The sequence below is a fragment of the Brassica oleracea genome, chromosome C5 (assembly GCF_000695525.1).
Source record: "Brassica oleracea var. oleracea cultivar TO1000 chromosome C5, BOL, whole genome shotgun sequence".
NCBI classification, from domain to species: Eukaryota; Viridiplantae; Streptophyta; class Magnoliopsida; order Brassicales; family Brassicaceae; genus Brassica; species Brassica oleracea.
This window is the reverse complement of record NC_027752.1, coordinates 7286035-7307258: the sequence shown is the minus strand read 5'-3', so window position 1 is coordinate 7307258 and position 21224 is coordinate 7286035. Positions and strand designations below refer to the sequence as shown.

The 21224-nt window shown below is 36.5% G+C and overlaps 3 protein-coding genes and 2 long non-coding RNA genes across 6 annotated transcripts; 1 reads left to right on the top strand and 4 right to left on the bottom strand.

The window, feature by feature from the left end:
- Nucleotides 1-21: 21 nt before the first annotated feature.
- LOC106295054 (pentatricopeptide repeat-containing protein At1g15510, chloroplastic) lies at nucleotides 22-2838 on the bottom strand. The gene has a single exon (XM_013730827.1). It carries the CDS (start codon nucleotides 2783-2785, stop codon nucleotides 194-196), a length of 2592 nt encoding a protein of 863 aa, XP_013586281.1. The 5' UTR covers nucleotides 2786-2838; the 3' UTR covers nucleotides 22-193.
- A 438-nt stretch (nucleotides 2839-3276) lies between these two features.
- On the bottom strand, nucleotides 3277-6071 carry LOC106295964 (ADP,ATP carrier protein 2, chloroplastic). Its single transcript, XM_013731980.1, has 5 exons — nucleotides 5198-6071; nucleotides 4851-5105; nucleotides 4630-4773; nucleotides 4211-4558; nucleotides 3277-3851 (listed from the first exon to the last, which is right to left on the bottom strand). The coding sequence occupies exons 1-5, from the start codon at nucleotides 5960-5962 to the stop codon at nucleotides 3522-3524; spliced, it is 1842 nt and encodes a 613-aa protein (XP_013587434.1). The 5' UTR covers nucleotides 5963-6071; the 3' UTR covers nucleotides 3277-3521.
- Nucleotides 6072-10500: 4429 nt separating this feature from the next.
- On the bottom strand, nucleotides 10501-13884 carry LOC106344395. The gene is made up of 4 exons (XM_013783785.1): nucleotides 13747-13884; nucleotides 10760-13700; nucleotides 10626-10662; nucleotides 10501-10543 (listed from the first exon to the last, which is right to left on the bottom strand). The coding sequence occupies exons 1-4, from the start codon at nucleotides 13882-13884 to the stop codon at nucleotides 10501-10503; spliced, it is 3159 nt and encodes a 1052-aa protein (XP_013639239.1).
- Nucleotides 13885-16891: 3007 nt separating this feature from the next.
- On the top strand, nucleotides 16892-17881 carry LOC106293930. Of its 2 annotated transcripts, none has more exons than XR_001260684.1 (3): nucleotides 16892-17031; nucleotides 17190-17334; nucleotides 17414-17881. It is a non-coding gene; the product is annotated as an uncharacterized LOC106293930 (long non-coding RNA). The 2 variants fall into 2 exon arrangements; XR_001260685.1 differs by having other exon boundaries at nucleotides 16892-17019; nucleotides 17414-17878.
- Nucleotides 17882-18011: 130 nt separating this feature from the next.
- LOC106293931 lies at nucleotides 18012-18494 on the bottom strand. Its single transcript, XR_001260686.1, has 3 exons — nucleotides 18337-18494; nucleotides 18168-18242; nucleotides 18012-18092 (listed from the first exon to the last, which is right to left on the bottom strand). It is a non-coding gene; the product is annotated as an uncharacterized LOC106293931 (long non-coding RNA).
- Nucleotides 18495-21224: the final 2730 nt, after the last annotated feature.

Sequence of the window (21224 nt, the reverse complement as noted above, 5' to 3'; positions counted from 1 at the left end):
AAGACTTTTTGTTTTGTTTATAAGCTATTCTTTCTTATTGTAATGATTATCAATAAAATTTAAGATTGAATCTATAGCTAATGTTACATACAGAACACGTTACAGACAAAACAAAGCCAAAATTTAATCTAAGCTTCCTTGTAATAACATTAACAATACCTTGATGTAATATATTCCTTCTTCTGTTTTCATTCTAATCTCCACATGAACATTCTCCATCTCTAAAGTGGTGGAAATGCTCAGCGTCTCTAACAGAGATCTCTCTTCTTACTGTTTTGGAGATGAACTTCACTGTATCATGGCAACTCTCGCACATACTGAGATTCTTTGTCACCCAAATCGGCATTCCTGGGACCGTGTTGATCAGACCAAAAGCAATTGCCTTTCTCTCGCTGTGTCCACAGAATATCTCATCTCTCGAAATCTCAGCCTCACCCATAGAACTTGTTTTAGTAATCCCAACTTCACTCATTTTCTCGTAGAACCTCTCTAAAACAGTGTTGATCTCTTTTATTTGAGGATGGTACTTGTCATCGCTGAGAAACGCGTGGACTTTACCCTTTACTTCTACCCAACTGCAACCTGCATCAACCGTTAGCCCGTTCTCTTTCATCATTCTTCTCACTCTCGCAACGTCCCTCCATTTGTTACAGTCAGCATAGAGATTACATAACAGAATGTAATAGCCAACACTCTCTTTGTCCACCTCAAATATACGTTTTGCTGATAGCTCACCGAGTTTAATGTCACGGTGAATCCTGCAGGCGTTAAGCAAGGCTCCCCATACCGCTGGATCTGGTACAACTGGCATTCTCTGTATAAAGCTGTGCGCTTCTTCTAGCTCGCCTGCACGGCCAAGCAAATCAACCACGCAAGCATAGTGCTTCAAGTTTGGGGTCACACCATACTCCTCCATTCTGCTAAAGTATATCAAACCTTCTTTGACCATTTGTGATTTGCTACAGCCGCATAACAGTGAGATGAATGTAATCTCGTCTGGTCTTACTCTGGACATAACCATTCTGTCGAATAACTCCACCACCACCGAGCCTTCACCCCTTTCTGAATATCCGGTTAGGAGAATGTTCCATGATGAGACATCGTTTTTCTGGGAGTTGAACAGATTCCAAGCGATGTTCATTCTCCCGCACCGTACATACATGTCTAAGAGTGCGTTTGGAAGAAAATCATCAAGCCCCACTCCTGTTCTCAGCACATGAGCATGAATCTCTTTCCCACACATCAGAGCTCCTATTCTAGCACAAGCTGCTAATGCAGCTGTCAAAGTTATTGCATTTGGCTGCAGCGTCATTTTCATTAGCCGGAAGAATATCAACGCCTCAAAGCACCGGTTGTTGAGTCGGAGCCCTGCAATGATCGATGTCCAAGATATGACGTTCTTGCGTGGGATGTTGTGAAAGACGTCCAAGGCCTTGTCGATGCATTTGCACTTTGAGTACATATTAATGAGATTGTTTGCAACAATCACGTAGGATACTAGCCTCGTCTTAATCGCAAGCTTATGGAGCTCAACACCTGTGTCAAGATCACCTAGAGTAGCGCAAGCAGATAGAACAGCAGCGACTGCTATCTCATCTGGCTTCACACAATCTTGATCCATCATTCTGTAAGCGTCTATGGCCTTTCCGGGAAGAAAGTTAAACTCATAGCCTGAAATCATAGTGGTCCATGACACAATGTCTTTGCGCCCCATCCTACTAAAAACCTTTTCAGCTTCACGCCACGACCCAGCGTATAAGTACATCTGAGTTAACGAGTTGCAGACAGACATATCAACAGCAAAACCTGAGGTTATCACATAAGCATGAATATCCCTCCCTAACCTCCCATCTCCAAGTAGCTCACAAGCAGAGATAACACTCGTCATGGTCATCAAATCCGGATCAACAGAAAGCCCACGCATAGCAAAAAACAACTCAAGACCTTCACAACACATGCTATTCTCAAAATAACCAGAGATCATCGCATTCCACGAGATCAAATCCCTTCTAGGCATTCTATCGAAAACCAACCTCGCACTCTTCACATCACCACACTTCACATACATAGTAATCAAAGCGTTCACCACATCAATCTCCAACTCATACCCAAACCTAACCACATGAACATGAACCTCTCTTCCTCTAGCTAGATCAGGTATACCCCCACAGGTTCTCAACACACAAGGGAACGTATAGACATCAGGCTTCACACCACCAACCCACAACATCCTATGATACAAACACATCGCCTCGTCGAAATACCCTTGCTTCGCGTACCCACCGACCAACACGTTCCAAGAAAACAAGTCTCTCTCAGACATTTTACCGAACACGTACCAGGCATCAACCAAATTACCAAACCTCACGAACATAGCCAAAAACGCGTTACCCAGCTCAACGCCCAAGCTGCTCATTGAACCCATAGCGATATCATAAACCTTGGATCCTTCTTCGTGCGCTCTCTTCCACTCGCACAGCCTCACCAAGGCCACGAACGCGTCTTCGTCTACCGAAACACGCAGCTCCCGCATCGAAGTGACGAGCTTTATGGCTTCCTCCAGCTTCCCGTTCGCGCAGAGGCCGTGTAATTGGGAATTGGAGAAGTGGGTGCTGCTGGAACTCGAGCTGAGAACTGATAGTCCTTGAGATTTTCTCAAGATGAGCTTTCGGATTCCGAAATTCCACTGGAAGTTGACGTTTCTATGGTTACGAGATTTTCTCTGGAAAGGTTTCGACTTTTCTGGGTTGAGATGAAAGTGAGGAGTTTGAGATGAAGACGCCATCGTCTGATAGGCGGAGAGGGAAGAATATGGTTCATACTGGTAGAGGTTTTACAGTGGGGGGTTTTAAGGCGAGAAGATAGAGTGGACAAGACCTGTCTTAATTAGCGATGATCATTACCTTCGAAACGACGACGTGTCCGCCAGTAAATCAGATATTTTAATTGTTATTGGAAACGTATTCACCTCATATTTATTTCCAATGTCAATAGTTCGTTCGCTTATATATTTAGTTGATTTTTATAATTTTTTAAAATAGTAATTCAGTTTAGTAAATAAATTAAAACTATTTTTTTTATAAAATCCGTATAATCTTTTTGTTTTGGTTTTCTGATATACAATTTTTTTTCCAGATCCATTAAAACCTAGTATAAAAATCAAATTAATAAATAAATCGGAAATAATGCATGATCTTGACATAGAAATTAAAACCACTAATTCAATAACACATAATTTTGATTGGGTTTATAAATCTATTAAAATTTGAAATACAATAATCAAGAATAACACAAATTTATTTTTAAAATGTTGTCTAAAATACATAGATTATTCATAAGATTATAGAACTTATAAATTTAGTTTGCTGTTGGGTATAAAGAAAGCAAACAAACAAAAGCGTATGGCTAAATGACTCTAGTCTTCTCACTATCAAAATCTTGTTCAGCCCAAAACACCTTTAAACCTCTCAAGTATCAAGTATCAAGTATCAAATCTCAATATCCTTTGTATTCGTCACCGTCTAAATGCTGGTCGGAGCAGATTTCTCCGGTAGTTGGCTAGTAGATTCTCCTGGTGAGGCATCCTCCTGAGACACAACAGGAATCTTGAGCGATGAAGCTCTCTCCATTTCCTTCTCAAGCTCTTCTTCAGACATCAGAGTGTTGAACTGTCCCTCTAGAGACTTAGCCGCCGCTAGCCAAGCAGTGACTATACCGAGCAAGATGACTCCAAGGTAAGGAGTGGAGCATGCGAGTGAGCCGAACGTAAGGATCATAAACTGCTGGATTAGTGCACCTCCAGATTTCCCCAATGGGTTGCAGACAACATCAATTGCAGCTTTGCCTTTAACCTGAAAAACCAATGTCACAAAATCGTAAAGACCAAAGATCAAAAGAATGCAGGTAGGTAGGCATGCGGGTTTGGGTTATTCGGTTCAACATAGATCTTACTGAATCCCAAAATAAAGTTCGGTTTAAAATTTGGTTAGTTCGGTTTTCAAAATCCTACCAATGTTTTTGATTTAGGTAATAGTTTTTAAAAAATTTTAGATAAATTTGGTTAATTTGGGTAAATTCGGTTATTTTGATTCGAAATTTGGTTAGTTAGTTTAGTGTTTATGCTTTTGGTATGGTTTGGTTATAATTTTTTCTCTCTTTTAATCTTAAACCTATATGCATGTACATTCTTGAAGATAGAAGAGTTAGGAACCTTGGTGTCTTCATCTAATGGGATATAAGCCATTTCTTTGCAAGGATCAAACAAGCTGTACTTAGCACTCTTGCTAAAGATATTCTGGAGAGCTCCAACGTAGACAGCTGCGAGCAGCGGTGTCATACCAAGCTTGGCAACCAGTGGCGCGAACGGGCCACCAAAGAGTATCAGAGAGAAGAATGCAACTCCGGTCACCAGCAGAACGGTTGGAGTGATCTTTGCAGCTACTCCCCATCCATACTTGTCGAATACGTATTGACTTAGAAGCATCATTGTGAATGTTGCAATACCCGTGCAGGTTGAGAAGTCTCCCATAAACGCTGAGTATTCGTTCGGGCTAGGGAACTGCGCTCAAAGAATACGATACGTAAGATGAAAAGCATAGTCCTATTAGAGAAACTTTCTATGTTGCTCACCTGAGCTTTAAGTTTTGATTTCCATGTGACTTCAACAAGGTTGATACTAATCCCATAGGCGACAACCAAAGTAGCTAGATCCCTGATGTATGGTGATGACACCAAGAACTTCAAGCTCTCCATCGTCCCCATCTGTGGTTTCGCCTGTAACAAACATAAGCTATGCAGTTAGTAACATAGAACCATTATTTTATTTTTTTAATATTCAACCTGATTGTCACCTTCTTCTTCTTGCTACGTGTTGGGAGTGGGACGTATCTATTGACCCACCAGTAAAGGAAACAAATGGCGAGGCCCATCCCAACGACAATACTCATCATGGCTTTTAATGAGACAGCCCAACCATCAACTCCAGGGCCAAGATTCTTTCTCATGTTAGAGAAATATTTCACAGTTCTTCCTGAGAATATAAGTGCAACATTGGCACCTAGTCCAAACAATGGATAGAACTTTTTGGCTTCATCAACAGTTGTGATCTGCCACCAAAAAAAAAAAAAAAGATTCACATATAGTATAAGATAGTTATTACTATGGCTAGTGAGACCAATGACAAGCGCGTGTAATTCACCTGATTGGCAAAGCCCCAGAAGAGAACTGAGACCACAACGCTACCCCAAAGCTCAGCCATGACATAGAACAAACAGAAACTCCAAATCCGCATGATAGCGAGAGGACCCATGAACCTAGGGCCGAGCGTTGCAAGGAGCTTATCAGCAAGAGCCTCAGGGTGAATCAAGCTGCTGAGAGGGTACATAACAAAACCAAAGGCTCCGAAGTAGGCAATGAACGGGACGATAACAGTGTAAAAGAGAGCCTTTTTGGACAAAACATTGGAGAGTTTGGTGTAAAGCAACATGAAGCCAATAGCCATGGGAAGATTCACCCATGTCTTGAGAAACGGTATAATCTCAGCAGAGCTTCCTTTCGCCGTAACCACCAGGACGTCCTTGGTGTCTCTGAGGATCGTGTAGTTGAAGAGAATGCAAAAGAACATTAGCCCCAGAGGGATAATCTTCTTCAGAGTCGTGACCTCCACGCCGAAAACCTTAGGAGGCGTTAAGGCCGTCGAGTCTCCTCCTTCTCCGGCGGCGGCGGCCTCCGCCTTGCAGATGAAGCCTCTGTTTCTCTCCCTGTGGGAAATCGAAATCTTGTGTGGGTTTGGGTGAAAGGATTGAAATTTGGAGTGCCCATTAGAGGAAATCGACAAGGGAGGGAGGTTTCTGGTGAAAAGTCTTTGCTTTAAGGCGTGAGAGGGTTGGAGAAGAAGAGTTCTCGCTCCGGTGGGTTTGGCGGGTAGAGAGAGGATCCCTCTGGGTTGAATCAGACCTTCCATCTCTCTATCACACTCTCCGGCGAGAAGAGGAAATGTGGGGATAGAGAGATGATAAGGTGGCTGGCTCTGTGTAGAAGAAGAAGGAGAAGAAAGAGTGTTTGTTTTATTAACGCGTTATATTAATAAAATATCTGAGAACAAAAGTTTTGGTCGCTTATTACAAAACCCTAACGGCGAGCTTACTGTCCACCAAATACACTCGTCAACTGGCCTTTTAATGATTTTTCTTATTATACTAAAATGCGTCCATGTGCGGACCTTCACTGTGTATAAAAAATCTGAAACTTGCTACTTTAATCATATATATAGTCGTATTGTCTTTTGAGGAAAAGGCATGTATTTCGCCGCTAATTAAGAACACTAACTTTAATATAACTCAACTCATCATTCTCTGCTGCTTTGTTTGATAGGGACTATCAAGACAATAATATAAAGTACTAGATTTTGGATCCTCGGCGGATATATGTTCAAAATGATTATATGTTAAATATTCATGTTACTGATTCATAGTTTATAGAGTTTTGAAATTGGTGTATTTTGTTCAGTTTGTTCAGTATCCATTTTTAAACTATGAGGATGTATTTTTTTTTTGTACAACTTTTCATTTTACTTGGTAACGTAAATATTAGTGTAAAATATTTGAGTATATTGTGAGTGTTTATTAAATTATACTAAAAATTATGGGATTTAATGTATATTTTAAAGTTATAATTACAGATTTTTTTAAACAGTCGTAATACAAACAAATGAAAAGATAAAAAAATAATATTCAATTTTTTTCAAAATTGCTTAGTTTGTTTTAAATTTAAAGTAATTACGTGAATATAGGTCATTAATGGTTAGATATTATACGTGATTTGCAAGATTATAAGCAAAATAAGAATATTGTGGTAGTTGATTGATATCAAAATTGTTATGGTGATTGCTTAGATATATGAAAATATTTTGGAAGATAATTTCGCTTAGGAAAATAATAAATGATAATTTTCGAATTTGAATTAAACAATTTCTGGTGATAATATCGATTGTTTAAGATAGTTTTGATTTTGAATTACATCTTTATATATAAAAGAAGCATTGTATCCCTCCTGAGGCTGCCAGCTCGGATGCCACGTCGGAAATAGGAGCTCAACCGCGTTGGCACGTCGGATCCGCACCGTTTCACTAAAGCTTTGTTCTGTCCGAACGGGCTTCACGTGGGCTTCGTGTTGCGCATAGTCTGCGGCCCATCGACCACAAGCTTCTACGGAAACCCTAATCAGTTGTGATGCGAACCCCTTTGTGTTCTTCGTTTCTCTTTGATCGCGCAGTGACGATCCAGTTATCTAAGCAGCACACTACTTGGTCATCCTATCCATCAGTTGTGATTGCATTCGGTATATATATGCACCTCACGGAACCCTCAAACAATCTAATCCTTCCACAATCTTCTTCAGATCCTCTTTTATCTTCTTTCTCCGTTAGAAGCGATTGTTTCTAAGAGACATCTTAATTGACATTTCATCCTAGATTCTTATTAATGGCAGTCTGTAAGTTAAATTTCCCTTTTTGTTCTTTCTGTGCACATGGAATTTACATTTGCTCAATTTTTTTGCATCTATGCTTGACGTTTGAAAATCTGAATCCGATTTCAAAGTCATGGATCTGGAAATTAATGATGCGCTGGCGATGGAAATTTGTCATGATACCAGCATAAATTCACGGGACGGTTGGCGTTCCTCTCCGGCGTGTAAGTTTACGGAAACATAACACTTTTTCATTCTTTATGAATCTCCAAGAAATAAAGGAATCTTTGTGATATACAATTGTGATTGATCTTTAACAGGCTAAGTTGTTTACATTCAGATAGAATCGTTCATCGTTATATGAAAAAGATACATGCTTTTGGATTAACAGAGCAATCTATGGCTTGCTAATTTTGGAGTGGCTAGGATTGGAGCTCAGAATCCAAATGACATGACTGAAGAAACTGGTACTCTTGGATACGTGGCTCCAAAGGTAACAAAGGAACATAACCCTTACGTTAAGGATTGGTTAGGGTTAACTTTCTATCTCCCTCATTGTGAGTGTAGTATTGATACATGTTATTTGGGGACTAAACTGGTTTATGGTTTCGTTGGTTTAATAGAAAAACTTAAACGCAGTACTAAACCCATTTGTTATTCAGTTTTAGTTTCCACTCATATTGATGCAGCGTTGGTTTCCACTCAGATCATATACTCATCCCTTTTGGCTGTTTATAGAATTTGTTTTGTTTATGGCAGTGAGAACGTCTCAGCCGAGAAGATCAAGAGCTGATGCAGAAGCTTCCTGATTCCAGCAAATCAAACGCCGTTGAACAACATAAAATCTGTTTCACCCAATTCAAAAGTGAGAAATTTGCGAGTTATTAAATTTAATATTTTTTATCTTCACTTCACCTTCTCTGAAATTGTCTGTTTAGCTCTCCTTCTTTTTAGCTCTCCTTCTTTTACAGGATTCATTTGGTAAGAAGCTGATGGATAGGATCCGGCCAACCCAACCCCGGTTCCTGCACAGTACTATTCGTCCGCCTCTACCACAGTGTCTCAACCCAACTCCGGTTCCTGCCATGTTGATGCAGATCCACAGCGACACTATAGGTGTTGCCAAATCTGCACTTTAATCCTCCTAAGTTCAATTTCATGCCGCAAATTTAGAGACACAGTGTGTCCTTCTTTTTCTCTCTGTTCATATACACTTGGATATGTAATATAAGAAATTAAAAATGCTTCTCTTTTGTTGTTCTATGTGACCAGAAAAGACAGAACTCTGAACAAGTAGAAGAACAAGATCCACTTATTAGTTGTTGTTCTTCTTTGATGTAGTTGAACACAGTTTTGTATGTTGGAAATGACTTTGATTGGCCAGTTTTGTAAAGAGTATTCACTAATTAGCTGACGCCTTGGATTTTGCTCTTATTCACTGCTTTTTAACCACTCTTCTGGTGAAAATTATATACACTGGTATACCTTCCTTCTTCTTCAATCCATTTGTTTGATTCAGTTAATCTTCTTTTATTTCTTAGTCTTCTTCTTTTAACTGTGTAGCTAAGGAAGAGTTCGAGAATCTGTGTTTAATTCTTGGTATTGAACTTGATGCCGTGGTAAGTCCAGCGTATCTTTTTTTTTTCCCCCTGATTAGCATCTGTGTTTTGCAATGACTACTAGACAACTGAGAAAGCAATCATCAGGGAAAAAAAAGCATATAGAAGAAGAAGAAGCTGATGATGACGAAGAAGTCATCTACAAATAATATATCAATATGGCTGTGTAGTGTATATACACTGGTATATATTTATATATGATATTTTTAAACAAATTTCGAGACTAATGTTTAGGTTAAATTTTAAAAGCAATAAAATCAGTCAAATGCATTATAAACAATCTACAAAAATCATATTCGTGAAGTAATTAAATAAAAATAGAGAAAATCACAAGCTATACATTAGAAGCTAACAGTAATATTTTTTCAGAATATCCTAATATATGTTCATGTATTTAATTTGATAATTTCTTAAAATAAATATGGTTATTTTTAAGTAGTAACGATCAATATTAAACTATTTTACAGATTAGCTAATTTAGAAAATAAAATTTTACATCGATTCACCTTTCCATTATGCAAAGCTTGATTTAGAAGAAAATATAAAATTATCAATGGATTAAAAGAAATTTATAAGAGAGGGAAATTTCATGCAAGAAACAAAAATTTAAAACAAAACAAGATCGAATTAAAAACGTGTCTAAACCATAAATTTTAGTTAGTGGGGGGGCAGTAGCCAATAACGTCAGCTTTAAATTTTTATTCTGGTAAGATATTCAATATTTTTAAAAAATTTCCTGTAACATCTTAACAACCATAAACATTATTGTAATTTTTTTTTTCAAATCCTAACATAAAACACATGCAGAGAAAATATACAATAATATAAACATATACATCATACGTAAATCATATCCCGTCCGTAGGACGGGCCGATCCTAGTAATTTATAATACACTGATTTTGATTCAGGCAGACGAAAATTAAACCGATGGAATTCTGTGGTTAAGCAAAGTTATTAATAGGTATATAGGAATGTATCTATTGACTCATTTGATTCATTAGACAAAGATGAACGATTGATCGTAGACAATACAATTTCATTTCATTTAGTAACGTTATAAAACGATATGAAGGAAAGTACATATTATATTTAGATGGTTAATGGTATTGTAATTAAGTGTTTAGTAAATCAACCAAACGATTAAGGGTTTAGTAAATCAACCAAACGTTTGTGTTTTTAATAATGGTATACAACGATATTTACTTTAGTAGCAATTGTAATTAAACTAGATCCGCTGCGCGGAAAAGTACGTTGATAATTTATTTTTTCATAATAAGTTTCAATACTTTTGTTTGAAATTGAAGCATTGTATGATCTAAATGTTTGAATGATTGGTGAAAATCAAGTTTATGCAATTATCTTTAAAAAAAGTTGTAAGCAAAGTACATAATGTAAGAAATAGATAAAGTCTTTCACGGATCTGAAGATGTGTTTAGGTCGTACGAAAGAAATGGCCTGAAATAAAATAAGAATAAGTTAGTTCGCATAAATTATGATAAATGCAACAGTAACCCTATTTTTATAAAAAGGTTTGTACCTGACGTAGATGCGGCAAAACCCATGGGTAAGAAGACCTTGTTTTATTGGAATTGTTAATCTGTGAATAATTATTTGTATTATTAGATATTTAATAATGATTGGAATGAAAACTACTAAGAAATTTTAAATTACCTTTGTTGGGAATAAGGCTTTTGAATATTTCTTTGAAGACTATGTTCTTCACCCTCATCTGGTGGGAACCCTCGGTCTTGATGATCGTCAATCCTGTTTTGCTTGTGACACGGGAGAGGGCCACATAAAGTTGACCATGAGAAAATACTGGTTTAGGCAGATATAAGGTGACCTTTTTCAAACTCTGGCCTTGGCTTTTGTTGATTGTCATTGCGTAGCACAATCTGATAGGAAATTGCCGCCGACGTAATGTGAACGGTAATTTTGTTTCATCATACAAAAGCACAATTCTTGGGATCAAAACTTCTTCTCCAATGTGGGAGCCAGTGATAATTTTTGCCTTTAGAATGCGATTGCCAACGTGAGTTAGGATCATCCGCGTACCATTGCATAATCCTTTTTTCTGATTTATGTTTCGCAGAAGCATAACTGGGGCACCAACTTTCAGAGCTAGCCTGTGCGAGGGCAAACCCGAGAATTCCAATGAGTTGAGATACTCAATGGCGTATAATGTATTATTTTGATCTGATGTAGTATCTGATATCTCGAAGCTGTCTGAGCTGAAATAATCTCTTGTTACCCCGTCTGTCCGCGAGATGATGTAAGCATTGATTTCATCGACGGTTTCATTACGGGGTGTGAGGATAGCTTTATCAGTATAGGAAGTCTGGGAATTCGTCGGTTTATTGATATCCCCATATGCGGCTTCAACAACTCCTTCTAATGGGTCAACAAAACTCTGGCAAATCAAAGATTCATCGATATCTATGGATTGATCATCATACCCATCATTTTCATATTCTTGGTCTGATTCAAGACGACCTTCCCCGACTTTGAGAAGCCAATCAGAAAACTCTTTCTCATCCTGATTGACTCGCATATTTGTCGTCAGAAAATATTTGTGGCAGCAGTTCCATAGGTATGAATGACTTATCGAAGCTAATACAGTATCAGCTCTACTACCTTGTGGGATGACCGGTAGAATTTGTCTGAAATCACCACCCAACATAACTGTTTTGCCGCCAAAAGGCTGATTCTTTGCGGGTGGATATTTCGTAGACATTATGTCCTTCAATGTCTTGTCTAATGCTTCAAAAGCATGCTTGTGTGTCATAGGTGCCTCATCCCAGATTATGAGGTCAGTTTTCTCAATTAATTCAGCAAGCATCGTACCTGGTTTGATGTTGCAGAACTTATCTTCGTCGAGCTTCAAGGGAATATTGAAGCGAGAATGGGCAGTTCTCCCGTTTGGCAATAGCAATGCGGCTATTCCTGAAGAAGCAACTGGTAGAACGATTTGTTTCCTTGAGCGAAGTCTGGATATAATAGTCTGGTATAGGAATGTTTTCCCTGTGCCTCCTGCGCCATATACGAATAAAAGTTTTCCCTCCTTTTTATCAACATACTCTAAGACTGAATCATATATCGCACGCTGTTCAGCATTAAGCAAGTTGTGCTGCTTGTCATGTCTTAATGTTTCCTCGGCAACATCGTAATCCATTTCTTGGTTCCACAAACTGTTGCCCAATTCTTTGAGCAATACAGGGTTGATCTTCGGCATATCTTTAATATCATTTAAAGAGCGATCTTGCATGCACATCAACTTTTCTACCTCTATCAATGTGTATTGCTCGAGTGTCTTATCATCCAGTTCCAGATTTGCGTGGCCTAAGATCCTTTGTCTTTTGTGAAGTATGTCCTCGCTCATTGATTTCCATGAGTGTTCCCACAGTCCTTTAGGGCTTGCGACGAAGCAACTGGTTAGGAATGTAACAAACATATCACGGAGCTGGTATGGTGTGGCTGTTCGAGCGCCCTCCGACATACTCTCGAGCCATTCAACATCATCGTCTAGATAACCTCGTGCGTGGCAAACTGATTTGAAGTCAGGATATTTCACGTCGTTGTATGTTTTTAGCTCATCATAACTTCTAGGACCCTTAATCTTATTAATGAGAATCCTCAGGTAGTAACGATCGCCTGCTGAAGGATGGACAGCTACAACTCGGCCAATGGTTTTTCCTTTTTTACGTTCGGTCCACACTTTAGCATTGTTGTTCCATACAAAATATTCAGGAATCTGAACATATGTTAGTGTCCGCGCAAACACCGACCTTATGCATAAAACCATCCATTCCGTAAACATTGTCTTCTCGATACCTGGTTTACGGATTACGCGGACGAGGTTATCTGTTGATTTAACCGTAATACTATGTTCGCCTTCCAAGTGAATGATAAGCTTCTCAACTGATGGCTTTCTTTTGTGTATGTGGAATGCGAAAATTCGCCACATAGACTCACAAGCTAATAGATATCGGGCTTCTATATAGTCTTGGATCTCATTACGTTGCCTGACGACTTTATCCTTTGATCCTCCGGATACCGTGGCATCGGGTGTAGTTTCTGTATTTTCGTTCTCAATAACAGCTGTTGCTCGGTCAACGCCCTTGGTTATGTACTTGAATAAGTATTTCACTGCGCTTGTACGATTACACCATTCAACATTAATATGAGCTTCGTACTTCTTCAGAAGATTAATGTTATGAGGTACGACAAAAGTGTTGTTTAGTACAGCCCCAGCCTTTAATGTAGACGCATTATCGTCTTGGCGTCGACGATATAACACATACCCGGATTTGTCTATCGAAGTGTTGTCATTATACGGCCGAGGATACTTTTTCGTGCAAACGTTATTTTCCATACACGGGGAATTCAGATTCAATAGACCGCATGGACCATGGATCATGTGTTTTGTGACTAAGTCGTAAGCAACTGGATCTTCCTCTTTGTTCGGGAGTTCGGCCGAAATTATCTCATCCACTTCTTCTGCGCTTGGAGTTCTGGTTGAGTTACCAAACCACAATAATATATGTGCGTGAAGGAGACCTTTTTCTGGAATTCTATCCGGTGGAGAGCCGCCTTGTATGGTTTGAAAAAGCTCCTGCTTTGAAATCCTTCAGTAGTTGATCTAGTTTCAGCTTAAATACTCGGCATTCGATATCTGGCCTATCTTTCGGAGAATCCCCACCGTATTTCGTGAGATGTTCTTTAATTTCGCTCCAGTTAGGATTGGTCGTCATCGTGATAAACAAATCTGGATTCCCGTATTCTCTGCAAATAGCCATAGCATCGTGATATTTCTCAACCAAGTATCGGGGCCCCCCAGTGAAACTTGGCGGCAGAATAAACCTCTGACCAATCATTTTAGCATCGGTGTCACCCTTGCTAACCGCATCAAGGACATTGCTGTACAGCTCGCCTCGCAAGATTTCTTGATTATTCCTCGCCCACCTCAATCAATCTTCTTCAATTGCTGTATAAACGTCCACAATAAATTGGTGGAGGAGACGACCGCCTTTAATCAACGTCATCCCTTGGCTAAGACGTGTTTGGATTAGAGCAGCGTAGTATTGCCGTATGGTCACGAATTGCCTTGTTCTTGAAGTGCCTGTTTCAAGATGCAAGGGGATTTCTGGGTGAAACCCATACTCGCCATACAGAACAAAAGCGGATATTGGAGGCTCATGTACAGAGGGTGATCGTCACGTAGCTGCTGCAAAGTGTCAGATTTGAACTGGACCACTATATCCCGTTCCCCAATTGTTGATGACATATCACCCACAATGAGGCCTGCGACCACACTTGTACTCGAAAGTTCGTATTCTTTCCTCTTCCCTCTATCTGCGACCAACCTAATAGCATACTCTGACCCGATGCTTTCGTAATGGTCTCGAGCGCGTCGGAAAATCTTAGCTAAACAATTGTGCTCGTCAATCATCTCGATGAGGAGCGTTAGTGTTGTCTCATCGAGATTACCTTCTGCTGAGGTTTGCCCCATTGCATTTAAGCGGTTTCTGACCTCGTTGGTTGTATCAAATATGTAAAGCTGGAGGTATTCTGGGAGACGGCCCTGTCGTGGTATGAGTGAGCCAATTCTATGGTGGGTCTGACCTTGGATACGTATAGTGTAGGGTCCGGGAGTATTGACACCAGTGTAATCCATTTTCATTCCAACGGATGTGAAAGCAAATACCGAATTATAGACTCGAATATTATCTCGAAACCACCGATGCTGAAGAAGTTCTTCTAACAGGACTGGCGGCTGGTTAATCAGTGGAAGTCTGATTTGACCATGGTTACAGCAGAGGGTGAAAGTTGGTTCACCTGTCTTATGGTCCGTGCCGGTGCTTTCAGAGGTCCACATTAACGCGCCACATTTTAAGCACGAGACAATTGAGTTTCCATCGGGTTTTGACGTCGAACCTTTATTTGAAAATATTTGTTATCAGTTGTTAAATCATGGTGTATATTTTATCTTATGACTTTTCCAAAGATGTATGAGTTGTAAGTTTTTTTCTTTTAAATAAAGTTTTTTAGTTAAATCTTTTTTCCGTTTTGATTTTATATAATTAAAATAATATATTTATGAGATGTTTCAAATTTTTTTTTATTGTCTTTTTTATAAAACAAAACATTAGGTTGGATAATACCTTTTGAAACTAAATACTTTTTCTATTTACTCCTTTTTCGAAAGTTTTTTTTATCCTATTGTCCCGAGAATTATTTCTAAGAGAATTAATTATGTTTGAAAAACTTGTTTCATAGATAATATTTAGTTATAATTTTTTACCTACGAATTTATTTTCTGTTTAAGTATTTTTTTATTAATAAAATTATATCACAGTATATACATACTTGGCAAATTATAGGGACTTCAGTATTATGCACCTTTATTTTTTGGATGTGTGCGAAGCATTCCTTGTGGATGTGGTAGAGAGTTTGTACCTATGCATAAACAACTTATATTAGAATTAGTAATGTTTTAAATGTAAGTAGATTTAGCTAGCCATTAAGCTTACCTCGTGACGATGCCGAAGTTCGTTTTGATAGCAAGATGGCCTTTCTCATATTACGTGCATTTTTTTGCTTGAATATTAGGATTAAAAGTTGTTAGTTTAAAAGAATATATTATAGCAAATACATATTTCAGTATTGTTTCTTACTGTAAGAGTCGCATGTATCACAACCACGCCTATCAAATTATATATGGGAAGTTAGTTTTTCCGATAAATAAGTGTTGTTTAGATTATGTTACTATGATCCACATAAACTTACAGTCATAATATTTGGGTTTCAATGTTGGTCGGTCATTTACCAGATGAACTGTAATCATACGCAATTTAATCACTGTGATGAAACAATTTTGGTAATATTACTACTTATTTTTTATAGTAAATAAATACCTTTCGGTTTGTTTTGTGATCCACGTGGACGGCCTCGCTTCCTTTTGAGTGTGTGTCCTTCTGTAATATTTGTATTGTGAACATCAGGCAACTATTAATGTTAACAGTACATTGTCACATTTATATATAATAATAGTTTTGATTGTGTATTTATTTTCTGTTCTAATTTCCCGTTTATATTAATTCATGTATGTGTAGCTTTTAAACATAAAATTGTATTAGAATTAATCATTGTAGTTATAATAAAAAATAAATTAGAAAGCATCAACAGACAAATTTAATATGAACTAGCTTTTGACCCGTGTGCCCGCACGGATGTTTGTTCTTCGTAATCATATGTTTTTTACTTTTGAAAATTCGATATATTAAATTTTTTATACTCATTATGTTATAGTTTATCAGATTTGACATTGGTGTGTTTTGTCAATGTTATTAGTCTTCGTTGAGATTGTATTTTTGTTTTCTTGTGCTTTCATTTAGTTTATTTCATAAATTAAACAGTAAAATATTATAGGTTTAAGTATACTTGTTGGTTTTATTAAATTATATTATAAATATTTTGTTTTAAAGTTGAATATAAAATTCAAATTTTTATATTGAGATTTATAACATTATTTAAACAAAAAAAAATGAAACTAAGTTTAAAAAACAACATTCAAAAATTAGAAGAAATGTAAAAAAAAAAAAAGAACAGATTTTGGTTTCATCAATTATTATTTCAATTTGGATCATGTCATCGTTGGGTCCTAATATTAGATTATGATTATGGGCCTAAATGTAAACACTATGTTTATTTGATTTGTTGTCAGTATATTAATAATTGGCCCATTTAGTTGTTAACTAATTAACGTAGGAAAATAACAGTTAGTGTAATGTTTGTTAAAAAAAAAACTCAGATCGATCGCAAAGGTGAGGCTAGGGTTTCGTAGCTAAGAGATCAATCAATTTGCTGATTTCAAAACAAAATCGTTCATCGATCCTTTCACCAGACACCAAGATGCTATCCAAGTTGAAATTGTATGAATAAAAGTACGAATTTGGTTGTCGTTTTTTTGTAATTTTAAACCTGAACTTTCTCGTGTAAAGTCTGATAAAAAAACAAAACTTGTACCGATTCAATTGACTTTGTTGCTAAGATTTTATATTATCTATGCATCTGATGGATTTGAAATTGTCATCACTTACAGATGTTAGACACCGAGACATATTAAAAAAATGAAGATTGAAGATTGATTGTCACTTGGAGAGTTCTGGGATGTTAAAAAGAGTTGTCGGCTGAGATTGATTTCCACATAGAAGTCCAACACAATCATTGAAATGAAGATTTACTTGGTAGATTTACTTTTCACATAGAGAAGTCGGATTCACTTAATTGTCTTATCTCTGTTTTAATGGTAGATTTACTTTTCAGGAACGAAATATTAGTAATAGAGACCGAGTACTCTCTACAGAGTAACAGAGGGACAGGAGACATGAGACATAAACGATTTATAGAAAAGCTCAGGTAGATGAATCGGGAAGAACATAGAGATGAGCAAAGGGAAGACACGCTAATCACTTAGTGGAAGTGTGTTCTCAGGTGTATATGATTGTCTCATAAGTTTTGCTTATCTTTGTATACAACCATTATGTAATGATATTTTTCGTTTTTAAATGTATTGCATGATATTGGATGTTCTGAGAAACAAATTCCAGGAATCGAGCTGCGTAAGAAGACAACAAAATGGACTGGAAAACAGACTTTTAACAGGGCAAGGTAATTAGGTATCATAACACGGAAAAGTAGGACAGTCTAGCATAAGTTGTTAACTTAAAAAACCCCGCCTTAAGTTTAGAAGTTTAGCTTTTACTTATCTTGTGTGATGCAAATCAGGGTTTATGCTAATGATAGTCTTATATAAGACCAATTTAATTCCATATAGCTTAGAAAGGCAAAAGAAAATTCATAAATGACTTGTTTGTCCATAAATAACAATTTTATTGAAATGAATGTTTGGAAAAAGGAGCAAATGTTGTTTGCAGAAATTAAAATAATACGTCTGTGCCAGCAACCATTCTTCCACCAGAGAGAACATGTGAATGAATCAAACCTGGAAAGAGCAAAAGTTAAAATTCATATAAGAACACACGCATAAAATCACATAACTTTAAAAAAGAACACATACAAACATAAAACGTATATCAATGGGTAAAAGACGTTGAAGTCGGTACATGAGACTTGGTTTGCAAGAAGCATGTATCTTGTTTCCATAAAAAAACACAGACGATTATATTAGATTCAAAGAAACATAAGTCATATTATAAAGAGAAGAAACGTTATGAATATAAAGTTACCCATTGATCTGCTAAAATCATCTCAAAGCTATCATCTCCGAAAGATGTGCGTTGCTTCCATGAATGCAAACATTTCATTTGAACTCTCCAATTGTTTTTGTAAGGTCTCAGTTTTGTGAAATGAGCAAAAGCCGTCACGATAGATTAGGATTTGGGTTTTCTTTGATATCTTAAAGACGTAGATGGAGTCGATATATATAGTTGTGATTGGAAAGAGTAGGTTAAATTGGAAAAAGTAGTAAAAATTTGGTTAGTTGTGAGCTACACGCAAAATCTCACGAACATTTTGTTTTTAAATTTAATTAATATACTTTCCTTTTTGATGATATCATATTTAAAAGAGAAATATACGTTTTTAACGATAAGCATTACATGTTTAAAAAGATTGTAAAAGATAATATGATGATTGTGTTAGTTAATTGATATCGTTTATTGATATGGCGACTACGTAGAAATAGGAAACAAAATAATAATGTTGTTTTGTTTTGTTTTGTAAAAGAAATATTTAGTTATGATATTTTGTATATATGTAGGAATCGTTTTTGGAAAAGTTTCTTTCGATTTTGGGTGGATTAAATGTTCTGATTATATTTTTTTGTATTGGGATTAAATCTTCTGATGTCGTTATCAAATAAGTTTGAGAAACCTAAGAATTTTAAACAAATCCTAAATTGGGTATGTTTTAAAATCGCTAAACCGTACATGGTTTAGATGAATATACACAATGTTTATTTTCATACTCAACTAAGAAACAAAGTATGTTAAGAAAGGGTTGATGTGAAGATACATTATCTCATCTAAAAGAAATTTCATGTTTTCTCAAACTTACGATTTTACGTTTTGGTTTGTAATAGTTTAGGTAATTTATAAGACAATTGGACACAGGTGTGAGGTTCGTCGGTATGATTTTGAATATATAAGTTGTCATTATGATCTGGGCCATCATGCATAATAAGCCCAAAACTTTTGATTTTATTCCAAACCAAACCGCCGAAAGTTGTGGGTTAGGGAACGTCAAATACGATTTGATAAAAACTGAAGTAATTGGGATGGGATGTACGTTAAACGACAGAGTTTAAAACCAGTGGCATACGTATGTAATAATTGTGGAAAACTCAGGGTTAATTTTTTTTTGTACTTCTGTTTTAATAGATTAGATATTTGAGCAACATATTTTGTATATTTTGAATGAAATATCAACATTCTCTAACGATAAAGTAACTAATGTATAAAAGCGAAAACTCCACTCTATTGTCCTTCATATATGAATATTCCAAATTAAAATTTAATTTTATCAAAATAGTTGAAAATTAATCTTGCGCTATTGGTTCTAGAGCTAATTGATCCGTTTATGTTTTTTATATTCTCATAGAATATAAAATTATACTAATCTAAAAAAAATATATCAATTCAAACTGCTACTCGTTCCAAGAATTCAAATAAATACAATATCATACAAATTTGTACTACTAATATAATCAATTGCCAAACATGATTATAAGAGATGATGTTAATTTCATATGAATTAGTACTAACAAAATTTATTTAGTAAAATTAGTATTATAACTATTTTCATATAAAATATGTTCAGCACTATCATATTAGAGCGTAAGACTATTATTTAACATAATATGTCACTACCATTCCACATATTAGAACATATCCCAATTATTTAATCAATAGTTTGTCATAGAGTAAAGTTAACGGACTACCTGCGGATTGAACAGGTTGGTCGGAGGGTGGCGTAACCATTATGTTTGCAAAGCTTCTCACAGCGCCTCCACCTTTCCTCCAACAATTCAACGGTCGCTCCCTTCACACTTCTGTAGCTGGTCGTGATGAAGATAGTCGAGTACGACTGAATTTTTTACGGCTGCGGGTGAGGAAGCTCAAATTTATTAATAGTAACTCACCAATTTAAACTTGAGTCTTTAGGGTTTAAATGTAACATATTAAATTGCGGATGAGCTAATGTCTAAAAACATGTTATAAATCCTCCTAAGATGATTTTATAAGTGAACCTATGCAATACAAACTCATATGTACATGTGGTTCAATTGTTTCGATTATTTTATGCTCTTTATGCTGTACTAATCGAATCATTAACCGAACTTATCAGACCCTAAGTGTTGAGTTGTGTATCAGTGAGGGAGAAGGGTAGATTATATATTTACCAGCGATTATATGTCTTGGTCAGTGGGTGGGGTATCCATTCTTGATGAATCCGATTATCCAAAAAATCAAGACGTTATCAATCAGGCTATTGTATTATCTTCTTAATATGTTGAGGAAAAAAACATGTTGACTTACACTGATTATTGACCGCAATCCGGCGGAGAAGATATATAACGTTGTTGGGTTATTAAAATAAAGATAGGATTCGGGAGGCTCGTTTTAAAGAAAACGGGTTGTATAAAAGATAAACTGCAAAGACGATAGAGAACTTGGTTAGACTTGTGGGGGAGCATGCATGGTTCTAAGGAGTGTTGAGATAAAAAGAGTATCATAGTAATTGAAATTGATTCGGTCGAAGACGTAAATGCTGGATCATAAAGATATTTAACCTTCCATTCTCATAAAGATATGCCGTGAATATATGATTGATTAGTATTCACGTATATTATAAAGATCTTTAGTAGTTATGTTTTTTAAAATGAATCATAGTGATTTAGGCAATGACAAACTTTGAACTATATGCAATACCAAATATTTTAATTCTCAATAATGAAATATTCATCTTTTTTCTATTGACAATTTTTATTTGCCTATGTTGATATTTTTTTTTTTTCAAGTTACCATTTTAGATTAGAATTCACAATAATGAATTAATTCTGCTATTTTTTTTTTCAAGTTCCTTTGAAGTGTGTTCGTTGATGTCTATGCTTTGG

Coding starts and splice junctions, on each gene's coding strand:
- LOC106344395 (XM_013783785.1), bottom strand. CDS start 13,884: ATGGCTATTTGCAGAGAATACGGGAATCCAGATTTGTTTATCACGATG. Junction 13,701..13,746: donor GGCCAGATATCGAATGCCGA/GTATTTAAGCTG, acceptor ATTTCAAAGCAG/GAGCTTTTTCAAACCATACA. Junction 10,663..10,759: donor AAGCCTTATTCCCAACAAAG/GTAATTTAAAAT, acceptor CAATAAAACAAG/GTCTTCTTACCCATGGGTTT.
- LOC106295054 (XM_013730827.1), bottom strand. CDS start 2,785: ATGGCGTCTTCATCTCAAACTCCTCACTTTCATCTCAACCCAGAAAAG.
- LOC106295964 (XM_013731980.1), bottom strand. CDS start 5,962: ATGGAAGGTCTGATTCAACCCAGAGGGATCCTCTCTCTACCCGCCAAA. Junction 4,774..4,850: donor CACGTAGCAAGAAGAAGAAG/GTGACAATCAGG, acceptor TGTTTGTTACAG/GCGAAACCACAGATGGGGAC. Junction 4,559..4,629: donor AATCAAAACTTAAAGCTCAG/GTGAGCAACATA, acceptor CTTTGAGCGCAG/TTCCCTAGCCCGAACGAATA.